Raw genomic sequence first — 19,339 nt, 5'->3', positions numbered from 1 at the left:
TTTTTATTTGTTTAAACCCAGACACCGTCTCCTAAACTCTTGTGCAAATGTAGCTCTTTGATCTTAGGAAATATTGGTACTTTGCGAAAACATCTAGTATCCTGTCAGTTTGTCGCTGGTATTTGATTTCACTTGTTAATGCCTCTGATCTCTGTCTGCCTCTCATATCTATGTCTTCAGAATTTTGTTCCCTGCTTTGGTGTTTTTTTGTCGAATTTCTGTGACTTGCCAGATGAGGACATCACAACTAATTTACTGGTTACCAAACCACTAAACTTGCTGCAGGAAATGTCAGTGCTGTTATTGTGAGTTGTGTTTTATTTGCAGTTTGGTTCCAGTGTGACACACACAACTGTACCATTGACCCATGTTAAATATTTAGCTTAGCCCAGTTGGAGCCGGTCTTCCCAAAGTCACCAAAGATGATTAACTTCTGAAGGACAGAGTGATTTTTATAGCAGTACCACAATCCTTGCGAGTCCATGTGTATGTCCCAGGTGAGACATTAAACCAAATTGCTATTTTGGTGGACTTTGCTGTGTGCAATTTGGATGCAGGATTCGCCTACAAAATACACAGTCACTGCACTTCACAGTAAATCCCCTGAAGTGCTTTGAGAAGACCATGAAAGATACCATAGCAAAATACAAAGATAATAATAAGAATAATAATTTCTAAAGGAGAACAATGATCCCTGCCCCAAACGTATGAACAAGTACATGTGGCACCAGGCATTACGGAAAGGCTGAACTCAACTGTATTGTGCAGTTGATTAAAATAATAATACATAATAATAATCCTTGCGCTTGATATAGCGCCATATCACGTCATTGAGACGTCTCAAAGCGCTTCACAGAATATGCTGTCAAGTGGATTGACTTTGCATTTTGCGGGCGAAATGCTGCAGCTAATTGGGCACAGCAGTGTCCCACAAACAACCGTGGAGTGAGTGACTCCCATTTTTAAAAAAAAGATATTTGGAAGGGGATTGTTGGCCAGGACATCAGGGGACACTCCCTTCTCTTTTCGTGCAGTGCCATGGGATCTTTAACGACCAACTGAACAGGCATTTTATTTGCCAATTCCAGGAGAGAAGGGGAAGCAGTTTACAAGTGCCTCGCACAGAAGGTATTTGGTGTAGCATTTAATGATGCACCTGGTCTTATATTGAGAAGAAGACAAAGCCATCAGATTTATTGGTCAACTGAAGCTGTAAAGCAGCTGTTAGCTAACCACTTAAGAAAGGAAATCGATGTAAAACAGAAGTGTTTAACATATCACAAATAGATTCCGAACCCAGAATAGACGAGATATTGTCTTGCAGCAGGTTGACAGATCGCAGGATACTAAAATATTATTTTGACCTTGTGTTTTTGGTTTGCTTGGGCTTTGTTTTTTCATGTGAAGAATCAAAGCAAAGATATTCTCGTTTGTCGCCTGTGAGATGCTGGATTATTCACCTGTCATTAAAACGACAATGACAACAACTTTATTTATAGAGCAACTTTCACATTGGATGTCCCGGAGTGCTTTGCAATGATGGGACGGACGATGAGAGAGGCAGAAAGCTTTTAGGGTTTACAGACAAATGGAGAGAGGTGGTATTTGAAGTTCCAGATATTAGGGGTGCTGCATGTGAGAGTTCAGACATCAATCGTAAGTCAAAGGGAATATCAGCAAGCCCAAGTTAACTGAGCGGAGAGGGCGAGCAGTGGAATGAGGAAGGAGAAAATCGCAGTGATAGGGAGTTTCTAGGGCATGAAGGGATTTATAGGTGAAGTCGAGGAACTTGAAGTTGATCTGCTGAGGGCCAGGGAGCCAGTGGAGCCTGGAGAGGACTGGGGTGATGCAAAGGTGCTTTCCCCAAAACAAGGATTATCATTCTTATAATATAAATGTAAACCCTTGTTAGACTTTCTGATGCAACATCAAATGAGTCTGGTTCATTGACTTAGGAAGAGAGTGATTTGTTCATCAGTATTTGAAGCAAACGGTGATCTAGAGGAAGTGAGGAAAGGCAGACATTAAGAAATAAGAAACTGATCGTAAACTGAGCAAAAACATCTTTTTCTTGAGTATGTTGCAAGAATATTGATTTTTCACTTTGCAAATGCCGCCGTTGCAAAACCTCATCGGCCGGTTATCTGTGCTATTCTAATTGCTGATCTGCTTTGCTTGACTAAAAATGTTGGTGTAGGGTGTTAGCAGCCTGGTACAGTTGGCAGCACTCATGGCTCTGAGTCATAAGGTTGTGGTTTCAATACCCGAGGTGGGACTTTAAGTTTATAGTCCAGAATAACTTTTGTAGGTAAATTTTTAATCTCATGTAAAACATATAGACGACTTCACTGGTATTTTCAGCAAGAATCCCAATGCCATGAGATTGGTTCTGATGAAGAGGTGTAGTGATTGTGTATTTTGTAGGCCAACACTGCAGCTAACTTGCACCCAGCAAAATCCAACAAACAGCCACAAAGTGTTAACCATTCTATCTCGTCTTTCCAGCATACCCAACCCAACTGACAACCCATCATACATCATCAAGCTGTTTATTTCAAACTGCTTCCTGGCCTTAACCACCCTTTCTGGTGACTTGTTTGAGTCATTAATCACCCCGTGAGTTAAGAAAACTTCCTGCTGCCCAACTTGAAATTATCCTTTTCTGACTCTCAACCTTTGTGCCCTCTCGTTATTCTGTCCTGATGCATCCAAACCTATTGTGAGTTTACTTTTTCAATCCCGTTTAAAATTGTACACAGCTCTACAAGGTCCCATTGGTCAAGACTGAAGAGCTCTAGCTTGTCTATTTGTTGATCAACCATGGATATCGACCAGGGCTGGGACCTCGTGTTAATCTGTACCTTATTCCTCCAGCTGTAGCTTCAAACCATTAACACTCAAATGCTTAATAAGTACAATTAACTGTGACTTACTGGGACCTGCTCAAATTGAGTTTCTCTCTCGGTGAGTTAGAGAATCCCAGGCCGGAGAGGGCTGCATCTTAACGTAAGAGCTAAACCTTGAAACAAAATCTTTATACTAAGGTTCAGAAAGATGTGGGATGGGCTGCCTCAGGGAACCACAGACATGGAGTGGGTTGTGGCATTAAAAAAAAAGATACTTTTTGGTAGGTGAGGAAATGATGGGATGTAAAGAGGAAGGAAGCCTGGAAATTGTGGTGGACTGGCTACCTGAAAAGGCTTGGGATTGAGATGCGAGTTCTGATTTGTGGGGTGCGCTGATTTGTGTGTGTGTGCGTGTGGGGGGGGGGAAGTTTGCCAAAAAGCATAAAATACCTGCGTGTTTTAAAAACATTGTCAAGCTGAAATGGAACTTCTGAACTAGGTCCGTTTGGCATCACCCTTGCATTCCTCCAAAGGTTCTGGCAGTAAGCAGCAAATACCTTTTAAGGAGCAAGTTAGTTGATACTGGAGGTGGCAGGAAATATCCAGAGAGAATAAACTGGAAAACGTTTATTCCCCTACGAGCATTTCTTCTTCTCTTATGCAGCTGATCCTTTAAAGGAACACCCACCCCCACCTTATATGTTGTTTCGGGGTCAGACTCCGCCATCGTTAAGCGCTCTCGGATGCTACCCGGCGTGAAGGGCACTATGTCAATGCAAGTTGTTGTTTTTGCTGGTTATCCAGGCTCTGTCCTTGTAGATTTCTGTAGCTGATCTACTTGTACTGACTTGAGTAGGTATAATGGACTCACCTAGTCTTAATCTTTTAGATCATTTTATGGATGCAAATTCTTAATGCAGCCTTACATTTTGAAGCCAGCTTTCTTTTTTAATTGGAGTAGGTGCTGGCAAGCTGGAAGGACATTTTTCTTATTGAGGAGACCTACACTTTTATTTTGAAATAAAAGTTAATTTGAAATCGGCCACAAATACCGATTAGTTTCACAATATTTACTTGGAGCGAGGTAAATGATCAAGTACAAAATGTACTTAGCTTTCCTGCAATTTCCCTCTGCACAATTTCCCTCTGTACAAACTGAACTCGCTTTGTGAGGGCAGCTGGTTAAGGTTGGACAAGTAACTTAATTAACAAACAGCTTGCTCCTGTCATGAAACTCCACTTGGCTGGCTCTGGCCTCCTCCTTATCCCTCGTGCCCTCCGTTACACCATCGGCGACCGCACTTTAAGCCACTGCACCCCGAAACTCTGGAACACTCCCTCCATCCCTCTGCCTTGCTCCCTCCATCCCCATCTTCAGGTCGTGCCTGAAGACCTTCCTCTCCGACCAGGCTTACGGTCACCACCTCGCCTTCCTCCCGCTGGCTTTGCAACCGGCTCTGCCACTGTCAAGCGCTCTGAGATCCCACCCTATATGAAGGGCGCCTTATAAATGCAGGTTGTGGTTGTCATGGGGAGGAAGGTAGGGTTGGTGTTGTGGAATGATAACGGGGTAATCCTTGCATTTGTGAACGATCAATTTTTTTAAACTATAGATTCTCGGCCAGGACACAGAGAGAGAAGAGAGAGAGAGACACTCCCTTCTCTCTTTGAGTAGTTTCATGGGTTCTTTGACGTTCACCTGAATCAGTTGACAGGACTTAGCTTTGACGGAACCTCTCTAGCCTTGCACTACACTGGCATGTCAGTCTAGACTATCAACTCCAAAGTCCCAACGTGGGATTTGAAGCCATGAGAGCAAATGGGAGGGATTTATATTTTTGCCTACAGTTAATATTTTGTCAGAGAAAGACAGAGAGAGTCATAAGGTTCAGAGTGGCAGAGAAAGAGATAGGCTGGCATTAGTGAAAGCATAATCCTTAATTATACTTTCACTCATTTTGTATTTCCACCAATTTGTATTTTGCATTACGTCCAATCATCCACATTATTTTGCTCGTCTGCAATAGAGTCAGTCCCAAATGGCATGGATAATCTTTGTGTTATATTAAAAAAAAGTACAGTTGGAGGCCAATTGGTCAATCACGTTTGTGTTGTTGCTATCAATGGGATTAGATTATATAATTATGATAATAATAATAATCCTTGAATTTGATGTAGCGCTTTTCACGTCTTCTAGACGTCTCAAAACGCTTCACAGAATATACTCTAAAGTGAACTGACTGTATATTTTGTGGGTGAAATGCCGGCAGCCATTTGCGCACAGCAGCGTCCCACAAACAGCCGTGGATTGAAGTGAACAATTTTACTATTGTTTTCTTTTCTTGAGGGATTATTATGAGTAAGGAAACTTGCCCAAGGTTTTGCCCTGCTGGGAATCGAACCCAGGTCTCTCGCTTGCGAGGCAAGTGCTCTCACCACTGAACTACAGGACTCCAGATTAGGTGGAAGAAAAGGTCAGACTCTATGGGTTGGAAGGCCTGTCTGTGCTTTATGATTCTGCTGAATAACCTTGGTCAGTTCCATGACATTGTGAACACTCGTCAACACTGACACGAGATTTCAGAAAAAAAACAAAATGTTCAATTCACCAGCATCGGCACACAGAAACTCCGAAACAAATAATAAACGGGGAGGAGGGTTACTGTTTTGAGCAAGCTTCATTTTGGATGGATGCACAAGTTTCCGAACTTGAAGTTTTATTTCAAACTTGATGTCCCTGAAATTGCTAACCTTTTTATTGAACTTGTAAGGATATATTTTTTTCACTGCTGAGTGCGCTTTCAAGTTCAATGAAATGACGTGACCTTTTCAACCCACTACGCCTTGTAACCTGCGCCCTACCCTTCCAGTGACACTCGGTGGACTGGAATAACACTGAATAACATTTGCCAAACGTGCTTGGGTAGCCAAAGGTGTTTTGTTTCGTGAAGATTTCGATCTGGAGCAGATTGTGGTATTGATGTAGTCAAATGTGTGAAGCACAAAACAGAGGTTTTTTGCTTTGTGGCTGGTAAGGCTCCACCCATTTAAAAACAAGGAGATGTACCTTTTTGCTTATTACTTAGGATATACAGCACAGAAACAGGCCGTTCGCCCCACTGGTCTATGCCTGTGTTTATGCTCCACCTGAGCCTCCTTCCTACCCCCTCCTCAACTACGCCTACCAGCGTAACCTTCTATTATTGCATCCAGGAAAGATCTCAATCGCAATAATACTCTGTGTAACCCTGTTGATGAAAATGTGTTTAACGGATAGCGATGTCAATGGCAAGCCATGCCTTTTTAACGGGTCAGTCTCCAGCAGACCCCCTACGCACACTCTGGGGTCCCCAAGCCTTTGCTGGGGAGACATCGGGTTGAATTTATGTAGGATCCTGCACGCACGTTAATGTCGCTGAGCACTTTACAAAGCCTGGGTAGGTACGCAGAGCAGCGGGGTATTACAACGGAGCACCGTACTGGGTATGGTAGGTCAATCCAGCGCACTTTAAATGTATCCTCTCAACCAGGGAAAGGCTTTTTAAAAAAAAAATTATTCTGCGTGGAGGGCGGAGAGAAAAAAAAGAAGAAAAAATTTGAGCCGGCCAAGATTTGAAGAAACCAGAGAAAGGGAAGTCTTTGAGGGAACTGAGATCTGCTTGGTCAACTATACATTTTTTTTCCGATTTCAGCTGCATCTGATTTCTCCTTGATAGGTACAGTTTACTAATAACTGTAGTGGATTGGAAGGGTCCCGTGGTAAGAGTGGTGGGAATCTTATGAACTGAAACAAAATGATATTACTTATAAAACAGCGATCGGTTTCACTTGATGCGATTCAAAGCGCATATGTGTATATTAATGCACAACAGCACGAAATGAGTGCGAGTGCGTCAGTGTCAGCCAGGCTCCGTTTCTGTCAGGCTGGCTCAGTTGGTAGCCCTCTCGCCTCTAGGTTAGGAGGTTGTAAATTCAAGCCCTATATCAGGACACACTGGTGTAGCACTGAAGTGGGGGGGCGGGGGGGTGCGTGGGAGGCTGCATTGAACAAAATATTAAACCAAGGTACTGGCAGCCTATTTACGTGAAAAGCGCTCTATCAAATGCAAGGATTATTATCATTATTAAAGATGCCAATTCCCCCAAGCAGATTTGCTGATTCACTTTGTGGCTGTTTGCGAGACGTCTGTTTTATTCGCCTGTAAAACACACTGTCATTGCACGTTACACTGCAAACCATTACATCGTTTCCTAGTCACAGAATTTTGTTCAGACTAACCCAGAAGGTTTGACTTTGTCCTGCTCTTTCTGCACGTCAGGGTAAAGCCATCCGTTCAACAATTCCATTCGGCAGAAGTTAATTACCAGCAAACAATTTTATCCGCAGAAAGGAAATGGTTGTGTCATACCTATACCTGTTTTTGTCGTTTTATATTGCGCTATGCTAGACACAAACTACCTTTTCAAAATGTCTCATTCCCTGCCCTAGACCTGTCGCTGAGTAATTCATTCCAAAACGATTTCAGAGAAAAGCACAATCATTGCAAAACTGTGATTCACAGTTGCTGAAAGGCTCAGCCCGACAGTTTGCTTGTCTTTTTCCTTTGCGGGATGCGAACCGTGTATACGTTTTCTATCTCGATTCATTTTTAACCCCAAAAAAGTGTAAGAGCTCAAGTTTTTTTTTTAAAGTTTCAATTTTCGCATGAGGTGTAAAAGCTTGGAGTCGCTGAGATGTTACTCATTGTTCTGTTGAATGAAGGAAAGGTGACACTTTTCAACGTTCACAGTGTGTGTCTTTGTCGAAAAGCAGGAAATCTAGCGACTACAGTACCTAACGCTGTTTTTGATCCTCTCCCTTGGTGCAAAAAAAACATATCGAAGCTGCACTGAACGAGTGACAGCTTATTACATTTTGTCATTTCCTAATTTTTAAATCCACTTGTAACATCTGCTAGTGTGATTGTGTAAGTTTCAAGTGTGTTTGATTACAAAAGAAAAGGGCCATTGATTGCAGAACGGGCTTTAAAATCTTGAATTAAACTACTCATTTTGGATCCAATAATTCATTTGCAATCTTAAAATGAATGAACAAGGTCAGGCTTCCACAGAGTAGGATTTTGACTGCACTGATGCAATGGAAAAGACCATCCCGACGGTTTTACAATGGCAATTATTATAGCGCCCTCCACACAGGATAAGGTTTTGGATTGCTTCACGAAGTCTGAGTCGGATGCCAAAGCGAGGGAGAGGGCAGAGGGAGAGTGACCGCAAAGTAAGGTTGAAAATGGAGTTGGTTCGAGGCAGTGGGGGGTGGGGCGGGTTAGGAGTTCAAGGTTATGGATGAAGTAGCTTTCAAGTGATTTCATCTTTTAAAATTAATCAGGTGCTGGACCTTCTCAGTGGCAAATTGGCGATATCTTCAATTATTTGAAACTGGAAAAAACATTTTGTGGAAAAAATGTGGGTGTTTTTTGCACCAATTTCTTCTTCCACTTCCAACAAACCCTTCTCTGAAAGGCTTTCATTCCTTCGTCTTTCCAGACACATTGGTGACCTATGCGTGCTAGAAGTTGTACTAAGCTGCATTCGGATTTGATTATTTCTTATAACCCTAATCGTACTTGCATATGGTATAGCTCTTTCGTGTCAGGAGGACGTCTCAAAGCGTGTCACTGGATTTACTGTATATTTGTGGGTGAACGTGCAGTCATTTTGGACAAACGGCTGTGAAGTGAATGGCAAATTTTACCTAGGTCTCGTGCCTTGGTTTAATGTTTAATTCCAAAGGATTTGTGCTTGGATAGATAAGTCGTGATCGGATAAAATCAGATTGATTCCAGTGGTACTGTGCTTTTCTAATCCCCCCCCCAGGTAATAAAGGTAATGGAAGCACCTAAGCAGAACAAATTTAACATTGTTTTATTGCCAACGCATAATCTGGGTGTATGGTACATTTTCTTACATTCAAAGCTGATTAAATTGTACATGGTCAACCATTCTGAAACCACTTCTCTCCAGCTGCTCATTAAGTATGCGCCAACATTTTGGGGATTTTGTAAGTCATTTGCTTTCGCCTTTTAGCAATGATAAACAGAATCCTTGCATTTGATATAGCGCTTTTCACGTCGGGAGGAATATATGGTAAAGTGAATTGACTGTGTATTTGCGGGCGAAACGCGGCAGCCAATTGCGCACAGCAGCGTCCCACAAACAATCGTGGATTGAAGTGACCAATTTATTATTGTTTTTTCTTCTTGAGGGATTATTATCAGGTATGTGGAATAAGGAAACTTGCCCAAGGTTTCGACCTGTCAGGAATCAAACCCAGGTCTCTCGCTTGCAAATGATGGGCAAGACCTGGAGATTAGGTTTAGAATGAATTTCCCTAACGATAAGTGGGTAAAAAAAAAATCAATTTTCGGGTTAATGTTTCAAAACGCTTTATAGAGTTTTCTGCGACAGTGTAGTGACTGTAGTGATCGCGGTTACAATTTTGTGCAAAGCAACGTCTCACAAATTGATCAATCTTATGTGGAGGCTTGATGGTTAATGATAATAACCCTTAATAATAATAATAATAATCTCATGTTGTTGAGACGTCTCAAAGTGCTTCACAAAATATATTGATTGTAAAGTGGATTGACTGTGTATTTTGTAGGCTGGTACACAGGAGACAGAGCCGTGGTACGAATTCGTTAACATCCAACCGAAAGAAACTCCGTTTAATGTCTCATTTGTCCTTTGTCAATGCAGTGGAGTGACAGTCAGCCTCGACCACGAGCTCCAAATCTTCCAGTGTGGAACAACAACGATGAAATTACATTTGGATAGTGGCTTTCATGTCGGGAGGACGGCCCAAGGCGTTGAACTGTCAGAGTTTCGGGTACGAGCTGGGGGTCAGTATTGGGGGGGTGGGAAGCAGGGAGATGGGTCTCCAAGGAGGCAAGCGAGGGGGCGAGGCGGAGGGACTACGGGATGGACTTCCAGAGGGTGGGGGCAGAGTGGCAGAAGGTCTGCCCGCCAATAGTGGGGCGAGCAAAGCGGGGGACGTGAAGCAGGCCGGAGCTTGCTGAGCGGAGGGAGCGAGCAGAATAGTAGGGGGCGAAGAGGTCGCAGAGGTAGGGGGGAGCAAGACAAGGGAAGCAACACACGAAACCGCAACCTTCTAACTCAATAATTTGTGATTATAGTCCTGCATCACTGATGGAACAATGTGTAAAGTTTAACGGAAATCTTACCCCAATGTGTCTATGTCTTAAACAGTTTTATTTCGCACCATTCTCGGTAATGTATCAGAGTGGTTTTGGTGTTAAACTAACAAGATGCCAGTGAGCAGTAGAATTGTCTTGAAACCCTTTTCACCTTCTAAACGTTGTAATTAACGTATAAATGGGACTTCATTCACTCGCTCCACTCCCTCTTTACAATTCCTTGTTCAGGAATTATAGGTTATTTCTCTGATCGTAATTATAATAATAATAATAATTCTTGCATTTGATATAACACTTTTCACTCCTTCTTAATGTCACAAAGCGCTTCACAGGATATGCTGTAAAGTGAATTGACTGTATATTTGTGGGCGAAACGCGGCAGCCAATTGCACACAGCAGCGTCCCCACAAACAGTCGCGGATTGAAATGACCAATTTATCATTGTTTTGTTTTGGAGGCATTATTATTAGGGCTCTGTGTGGAGTAAGGAAACTTGCCCAAGGTTTCGCCCTCTGCCGGGAATTGAGCCCAGGTGTCTCGCTTGCAAAGCGAGTGCTCTAACCACTGAGCTACAGGACTCCTTATATTCTACATAAATGCACAAAGAAAAGTTAACTGTTCCTCACAACTGATGTGTCTCAGATCTCATTCACACACACACTTACACTCCATTCTCAGATCTCGTTGTTTAACCATACACGTGCATTAGAAAAGTGAGCAGAGAAATGAAATGGTAAGTGTGCGAATACCAACGAATATGAGGATTTCTGTTGCACTGATTGTCTTAGAGAGTACAGGCACCATTTGGCATCAGTTTTACGCAGGCAAGTTTGATCTCCCATCTCTGACGAAAGGTCATGGACCCGAAATGTCGACTCCCTTTCCTTTCTCTGTAGATACTGCCTGACCTGCTGAGTTTTCCCGGCTCTCTCTGGTTTTTGTTTCAGATTCCAGCATCTGCCGTGTTTTGTGTTTTGTTGATCTCCCCTCTGTTGATTTAACTAATCTCAGCCGGAGAAGCAGTCAAATCAGTCAAGGTTCTCGCTCCAAGGTCACGTTTAACCGATTCACTCAACAGAACACGAGCTGTGGGTTGCTGGCTGTGTAAGAAGTTGGTTGATTGTTGCTTTAACATTAAACAGTCAGCATGATTTCACGGCAATACATGTGAGTCTGAGTTGCCTCTGCAGTTAATGATTTTGACATTTCCACTTGCGTTGACAATTGAAGAAACGAAAGTACTTGACCTCGAAGAGAGCAGTTTAAAAACTCACACAAGTAATGAGCTATATTGGTAGTCAGCACAGGATCGTAATTTACGTTCCTTGTATTCTTTTTTTAAAAAAAGTAAACTCTGCTCATCAAAACGAGTTGCGAAACCAGTATCCGTAACCTCAGTGGATAGGGTAACAAGTGGCTTTGCCTCCCTTTAGGCTAGGAAGGCGAAAACCCACCAAGTTCCTCCTTCTGGAATACCTGTCAGTCACAGATTATTTTAGTTTAGAGATTTTATTGTTGTTCCTTTTTTTTTCGTTCTCTTCCTCTCTTCTCCCGCTCCGTTCCCCATCTGGTTCAGAACAGGGATGTAATGAGCAGCCGGAGAGAAGTGGTTCAGAGTGGTTGGCCACGTACAATTTAATCAGCTTTGAATGTAACTTAAAAAAAAGTAATGTACAACTGGATTATGTGTTGGCAATAAAACAATGTTAAACTTGTTCTGCTTGTTAGGTGCTTCCATTACCTTCATGTTGGGGTTGGGGAGGGAAAAAAAGCACAGGAACTTATCTTATATGAGCACAACTTATCTATTCAAGCATAAATCATTTGGAATGAAACATTTAAACCAAGGTCCCGTCTGCCTATTCGGGTGGACGTCAAAGGTCCCAACACCGCCCCCCACAGCTGCAGATAATCCAGAACTCTGCAGTCCGTTTTCTCTTCCGCACCAAACTCCGTGACCCCCATCTCCCCCACTCTCGCCCAACTCCATTGGCTCCCTGTCCTTCAGAGGATCCAGTTCAAGATCCTGGTCCTCGCCTACAAAGCCCTCCATGGCCTCGCCCCACCTTTCCTCTACGACCTCCTAATCCTCTACTAACCCCCCTGTACCCTCTGCTCAGCCGGCTCTGGCTGCTCCTCATCCCCCGACCCACCTGCCCTACCACTGGCGGGAGAGCCTTCAGCCACTCTGCCCCCAACCTCTGGAATTCCATTCCCCAGTCACTCCGCCTCGCCCCCTCCTTAGCCTCCTTCAAGTCTCATCTCAAGACTCTCCTCTTCGACCATGCCATCGGCCAACCCCTGTTCCCCTCCCTTCTCACCCCACCCGCCCCCGACCCCAGCTCAGGTCTGAAATGCTGTACTCTGTCCAGCGCTTTGGGACGTCCTCCCGACGTGAAAGGCGCTATACAAATGTAATCTTGTTGTTATAATAATAATCCTTGCATTTGATATAGTGCTTTTCATGTCTTCTAGACGTCTCAAAGCACTTTAGAGATTATACTGTAAAGTGAATTGCCTGTATATTTGTGGGTAGTAGGGGTCCTGACACAGGACCTGGATAAAATTTGCCATTCGCTTCATGACTGTTTGTAAGACATTGTTCTGTTGAAAATTGACTGCGGTTTCACCTACAAATACACAGCAAATCCAGCTTTACAGATGGGCTGACAGAGATGTCCTCCTGATATTAAAGGGCTGCACTGTATGAAAGAATGATTAGTGTTATAATAAATAATCAATTCTGAATGCAGCTCAGCCCAATTTAGCACTCTCCCACCCACCCCCCCCCCCACCACTCCACCGGCTCAAGCGCCTTTCATATCAGGAGGACGTCCCAAGGGACTGGACAGTCAGGGATTTGAACCCGAACTGGGGGTAGGGAGCGTTTTGGGTCGTCTCAACGACGTGATACGGCGCTGCATCAAATGCAAGGATTATTATGATCATTATTATGATTATTGTTATGATCACTAGCTTGAACCACCTGCAAGGTGAAGGGAGAGGTAGGGAAGTAGAGGGGTAGGGATTGAGTTCCAACGCTTAGGAGCAGAGACTGCTGAGTGGAGAGGTTGATATGGCGTTAGCGGGTCACAGAGGTAGGAAGGAGCAAGGCCGTGGAGGGCTTTGAAAGCGAGGACGAGGATTTTGAACTCTATCCTTTGGGGGACAGGGAGCCAGTGAAGCCGGGTGGGGGTGACGGGGTCACGGAGCCTGGTGCGGGAGAGGACACGAGCTACAGAGTTCTGGTTGATCTGCAACTTGTGGAGGGAAGAGTTGGGAAGGCCGACAAGCAGGGAGTTGGCATAGTCGAGGCTAGATGTAATAATAAAACTTAAGAATTATTGTAATAATCCATCCCCCAAGAAAGTAATAATAATAATTTGATCATTCACTTCATGACTGCTTGTGGGACACTGCTGTGCACAATTGGCTGTCTCGTTTCGCCCACAAAATGCACAGTCAGTTCACCTTACAGTATATTCTGTGAAGTATCTTGGGACGTCTCAACGACGTGATAAGGCGCTGTATCAAATGCAAGGATTATTATGACTATTATTATGATCACGAGCCTGAAACACCTGTTGGGACACATGTGCGTGTGTGTATGCGCGTGAATGTTGGATCACAATTAGTATTTTGGTGCTGTGATTTCCTCCCACATAAACCAACGATTAGTTTCTTTCTGTCAGCCTCAACAGAAGTGAAAGAAATGGGGAAAAACCCCATTGATTCTGAGAGCAATGGCCAGCACTCCGGGACACTACCCCGGGTGAAGGGTACTATATAAATACAAGTTGTACGTCAGCACTACCTCTCTTGCTCAAAAAGATCAGATTAGACTGGAATTGGCGACACATTTCAATGCCGATTTTGCTCTCGCTCAGTTCGAGCAGAGATAGCCACAATTTGATTGAGAGTGGGACGCCTTCCTTGCGCCTACACAATCGAGGATTAAATTTCACTGACACATAGGAAGTTTCAGAAATTACCTGCACGCCAACCCACCACCCCCAACCCCCCGAAAAAAAATATATGAGAGAGAATCTGCACTGCAACGAGGAAAAAGGCAGTAGAACCAAATGACGAAGGCTTAAAAGATTAGGGCAAAGTAACAATTTATTGGAGAATATATATAATATAATATTATATATATATGAAACTTGTAGCGTTTAAAAACTATTTAAACAAACTTACAAGGCGGACAAAGTCATGTCACTCTGCTTCAAACCAGCCATTTAAATCGTAATAAATCTGTGACTGAGGAAGGCTGTGAAACTTAGTGCAAATCTTACAAAATCTCTCTTTCCAGTCTGTGGTCATCTTGATGGAGTATTTTCTTCTCCAGTTGAAGTACTGCGCGTAGTGGCTTTGGTTTTTCCACAAACTGGTCAGAAAGTTGGCCAGTTCCTTTTCCGAAACAAAGTCATTCACATGAATGAAGGAGTCCGAAGGCACAAACTTTTCGTAATTGTCTCTAGGTGGCCCCAATACGACAGGCACAGAACCAGCTAAGTAAGCATTTCGCCACAGCTTCTCAGTGATGTAGTCTTTATGCACTGAATTTTCGAAAGCCTCGTAAAACGCGTATTGAGAGATTGTCGGAAGCAGCATCTCCTTAGAAATCGGCTTATTATTTGCCCTTCCGTATACGTCTATCTCAATGTACTTGGACAGGCTGGCATGGTATTCCGCCCGCCAGTTATTCCTGTGGTAGTTACTGACCACCCACGTCACTGGTTTAGATTTCTTCGGGATGGAAAATTGGGCCGTTTTGCTGTTTCTCACAAGTTCTCCGTAAGGTAGGAAGATGTCAGAATCGGTCTTGTAGGTCATGGTCCAGTTGAAGAGCCCATTGAGCCGATGGACGTTTTGTGTGTTTGACGGTGATTCCAAATTGACCCACAGCCACTTCTGGTGGGGAGGTCTCGCCTTTTGAGGTAAATCGGAATTCCTGCCTCGGACATCCCAGTGGTGAACGACAAGCACGTCCGCCCGCTCAAACAGAGACTTGTTCTGCGTCAGGATGCAGTTGCCGATCCCGTACAAATCCAGGCACACGTTGGTGCTCAGATTGACAGTGGCGCGGAAAGGCCAGTGCCACACCAATATGATCAGAGGGTCTGTGTTGCGGAAATTCGAGTTTATGATTATTAAATACAGAAAACACCCGGTTACCAACAGCGCTGTCAGCTTCTTGCATTTTTTGGGCAGAAAGTCAGAGCAGAGTGCCATGAGTTAGTTGGCTGAGCCAAGAAGCAATCGAAGTAGGGCAAAAAAAAACCTTCCGAACTTCATCTGCCTCTGTGAAAGATTCTGCTGCCCGCTTGTGCTCTTAGTGCTCTTGGCTTCAAAGTCTCTTGCTAGGCGTGAAGCAACTATTTAACAAGCGGAAACGGAAAAGGAAGCATGTCAGTATTTCAAAGGCTGTTGCTTCATGAACTGCATGACTTTTTTTTTGGTCCCTTCTGATTTTCATCGATGATTAGCGAAAGAAGTAAAATATTAACCAATATCATGCGTTGAAAAGCCACTTCATCTTAAAAAAAATCTAATTCCAGCAATACCATCATGGAATGATTTTGTGTGGGAATTCTTTCCCCATTTTCCTCTTGCTTTAAAGTAATACACGGACTCTGCTACTGTGAACTACATAGGTGTAGTCATTCTAATACTTTAACCATCTGATTCTGTTAAGCTGATTAGTACTCTGTTTTATGATGCATTTTATGCATAATGGAAGGTATTTAACACTTATACTGTTCTTTCATCTTTTAAATGAAAGTCGGGACAAAATGACGAGTATTTATGGGAATAATAATAATAATCCTTGCATTTGATACAGCGCCTTTTCACATCGTGGAGACGTCTCAAACTGCTTCGCAGAATATACTGTAAAGTGTAGTGTATATTTTGTGGGCGAAACGCGGCAGCCAATTGCACACAGCAGTGTCCCACAAACAGACGTGGATTGAGTGACCAAATTATTATTATGTTTTTGATTTTTTTTTGAAAGGATTATTACCTCTGGAAAAGCGATCTGTCAATTGACTAGCTACAGGGTTCCTACTTACTGCTGGATAAACAGGTGCGTGAAGAAAGAAAACTTGCCTAAGGTTTCGCCCTGGCCGAGAGTCGAACCCAGTTCCTCTTGCTTGCGAGGCGAGTGCTCTAACCACAGAGCTTCAGGACTCCACTATTACGGTTACGTGCAATTTAACTGGGCACGAGCCTCACAACAGATGTGAAGTATGGCCAAGTGACAGCTTCTGGTGAGGAGATGGCAGTGGAGGAAGGTCTAGAGAGTTGGGTGGGGCCACTGAGTGGAATCACTGAATCGGTAGCATTTTCGAAGCATTGGTTTTTCCAGCATACAGTTTTGATATTTATCTCAATCTCGAGTTAAGTGATGCAGATTCAGCAAATACGTTTGTTCCAGGAAGTGAGGTGACTTGCATCCTTTCACAAGAGTAACTCACACCTACCAATTCTCAGGAGAGACTGCGTGACATGCGATGTGATAATTGTGACATCCCTCCTTGCAGTTCTCTAATTCATCTCGGAACCGAGTGGCTACATGTTTCGCGTAATATCTTTAAAGCGCTACAGCTGGCAAATTCAGTTTAATGCCGATAAAACGCAAGATCGTAACCCTAGGAATTCGATTTGATTGACGGGTCGCTTTTCCGGGAGTAATAAATAATTTTTTTAATGTAAATTGGTCACTCAATCCATATCTGTTTGTGGGACACTGCTGTGGGCAATTGGCTGCCGTGTTTCGCCCACAAAATATACAGTCGATTCATTTTACTGTGAATATTCTGTGAAGCGCTTTCTCGAAGACGTCTCGAAGGCGTGATAAGGCGCTATATAATAATAATGCTTGCGTTCGAATCAGCACCTTCTCGCATCTTTGAGACGTCTCAAAGCGCTTCACAGAATATATGGTTAAGTGGCTGTATATGTTGTGGGCGAAACATGGTGACCAATTGCACACAGGAGTGTCCCACAGACAATCATGGATTGCCATTTCAGGACGGATACCAGGGAATCTTCTTTACCCAAAGAGCAATTACCCAGAGTTCAACCCCCACCCCCCACCGCCCCCCACTGTCGCATGAAGAGCGCTATATACATGCAAGTTGTTGCTGTTGTAATTAACGACTGGAGCATGTTGGAAGGATGCAGGGAAGGGTGGTTACATCTGGGACACCGGACTCAAGTGGGTCCTTTTTAGAACGTCAGGAAACCGACTTCGAAAGCTTCGGAGCTTGCGTTTAAAAAATTGCCAAATTCTAATAATAAATAATAATAATCCTTGCATTTGATAAAGCGCCTTATCAGACGCCGCAAGGTGCTTCGCAGAATATATTTCACCCACCATGTGGGTGAAAGACACTCGGAAGTGTTACATAAATCACGTAAATCGAGAGCTTGTTGGGTATTTCCTCCTCAGGGATACTGCGCGCTGCAGCTGGCTGCTTTGTTCGGTTGTGTTCGCCCCTCTTTTCTGTTACAATTCAGTTTGCGGTTGAAGTGTCGGACGTCGAGAACAAAAGGCGTCCATACAAAGCAAAATTCCGATTCGGTTTAAAAACAGATGGCAGCTATTTTTCTTCCATGGCATTGGCTGAACAAACAGGAAGAGCTTTGAGACACGGACCAGTTTTAGCAATTATTCTCTTTTAGTCAGCTGGGTGTTTGACGCACGTGGAAACCCTTCACCCTGCTTAAGATTATCCAAACCAAACTGAGAATTCCAAGCATATATATATAATACAACACAAATCACATTTGTATAGCGCCTTTCACGTCGGGAGGACATCCCAAGGTGCGTCCCAACTACACGTGAAAATTCCAGAGCTCGGTTGTTGGAATGGAACGTGCAATGGAATCTATAGACCTTGCTTACCTGATTCTGGAAAGTATTAGGCGCAGGTTGGCAAGAGCCAAGGCTTGGGGATTATTGTTATTATTTCTCATCACTTCTTCAAAGCTCCCTTCGATTCACCCCTTAGCCTTTGCACAGCGCCTTGGGACGTCCTCCCCACGTGAAAGGCGCTAGGCAAATGTCATTTTGTTGTTGCACCCCATCGAGTTCTGTCACTTTGTTTTGGCCATAAAATTGAGCCGTTGCCTTCTATACAACTGCGCCCCCTGCCGGCCGATTGGCCTGCCTTCCATCAGCCGACCTGAAACTTTGGACAATCTGCTTAGGATTTTTAATATGCCCCCAAGTCCATCTTTGCACCTTTGCACGTCCAGTGATAATCTTTGACCCGGAACCCGGAGAGATGCAAAGAGGGTCTGGTGCAAACATGCAACATTTATTTCAGGAAAGAGTATGAAAACCAAACTGTACCTTGCAATTTGAAGAAAGAGAAGATTTCTCTTCTTTCCCCTCTCGCCTCCCTTCATCTCGGTCCATCTGACATCTGCTGTATCGCTTCGCACAATGACAAGCCAGAAATCTAGAGTCGGTGTTCATACGCTCGCATCGTTGCACTGCGACGATCTCTCGTTGTTTATTGTGTTGCATTGTTTGACGTCTCGAAGACGCGATCAGGGGCTGTATCAAATGCAAGGATTATTATTATGGACTCCAGCTCCATCGTAATCATACAACAACAACAACAACAACAATTTGCAGCGCCAATAACTCCAGCTGCAACAACTTGCACCCTTCCTGTCGGGTAAAGTCTCGGAGCGCTTTGCAGTGATGGGAATGGACACACTTCAAGTATTTTTCAGGATAAAATCCCACGAGGGCACCTGGTAGGTAGCCTGTCAACTCTTGTGCAGTCTCTTCGCTTCACATTAATCACTGTAAAGTGGCTTTGAGAGAGATTGATGCGGAAGGTGCGACAGAAATGCAAGAGCTTCTTGTTTTTTCTCGAGTATTTGCAGAGCAGCTTTGACCACAGGGGGGACTGGAACAAAACAACCTCGCCATTGCATTAAGAGAAGTAATTTAAGCAAGTTATAGAGCTTTCACTAGTGATTTAGTGGATAAAGTCTTGCCACAATGGCCTGAAGTTCATGGGTTCAAACCCTCATCTATCAAAACATCTGAACTCATCTAAGGCAGTGGGTTCTGCCATCAGTTTGATCAGAGGTTAATTTGTAGTCAGCAACATCCGAAAACAGCAATGAGACTGTCAGCGCACTTTATCCAACGATTTAAAACTTCTAGGGGTGAACATGAAATATAAGGCACAAAACCTGCGAGGAAAATGTCCTTCTGCTTTGCGCCCACAAAATATACAGTCAAGTCACTTT

General features: G+C 43.6%; 1 protein-coding gene across 1 annotated transcript; it reads right to left on the bottom strand.

Annotated features, from left to right (window-relative positions):
• Window positions 1-1,985: 1,985 nt before the first annotated feature.
• Window positions 1,986-18,586, bottom strand: fut7 (fucosyltransferase 7). The gene is made up of 3 exons (XM_007900354.2): window positions 18,423-18,586; window positions 14,258-15,438; window positions 1,986-1,998 (listed from the first exon to the last, which is right to left on the bottom strand). The coding sequence occupies exon 2, from the start codon at window positions 15,293-15,295 to the stop codon at window positions 14,276-14,278; it is 1,020 nt and encodes a 339-aa protein (XP_007898545.1). The 5' UTR covers window positions 15,296-15,438; window positions 18,423-18,586; the 3' UTR covers window positions 1,986-1,998; window positions 14,258-14,275.
• Between the last annotated feature and the right edge of the window lie 753 nt (window positions 18,587-19,339).

This window comes from Callorhinchus milii, unplaced genomic scaffold, assembly GCF_018977255.1.
Source record: "Callorhinchus milii isolate IMCB2004 unplaced genomic scaffold, IMCB_Cmil_1.0 Scaffold8, whole genome shotgun sequence".
Taxonomy (NCBI): Eukaryota; Metazoa; Chordata; class Chondrichthyes; order Chimaeriformes; family Callorhinchidae; genus Callorhinchus; species Callorhinchus milii.
This window is presented reverse-complemented; position numbering and strand designations above follow the sequence as displayed.

Excerpts from the sequence above, each read along its gene's own strand:
- fut7 (XM_007900354.2), bottom strand. The coding sequence starts at position 15,295 with ATGGCACTCTGCTCTGACTTTCTGCCCAAAAAATGCAAGAAGCTGACA.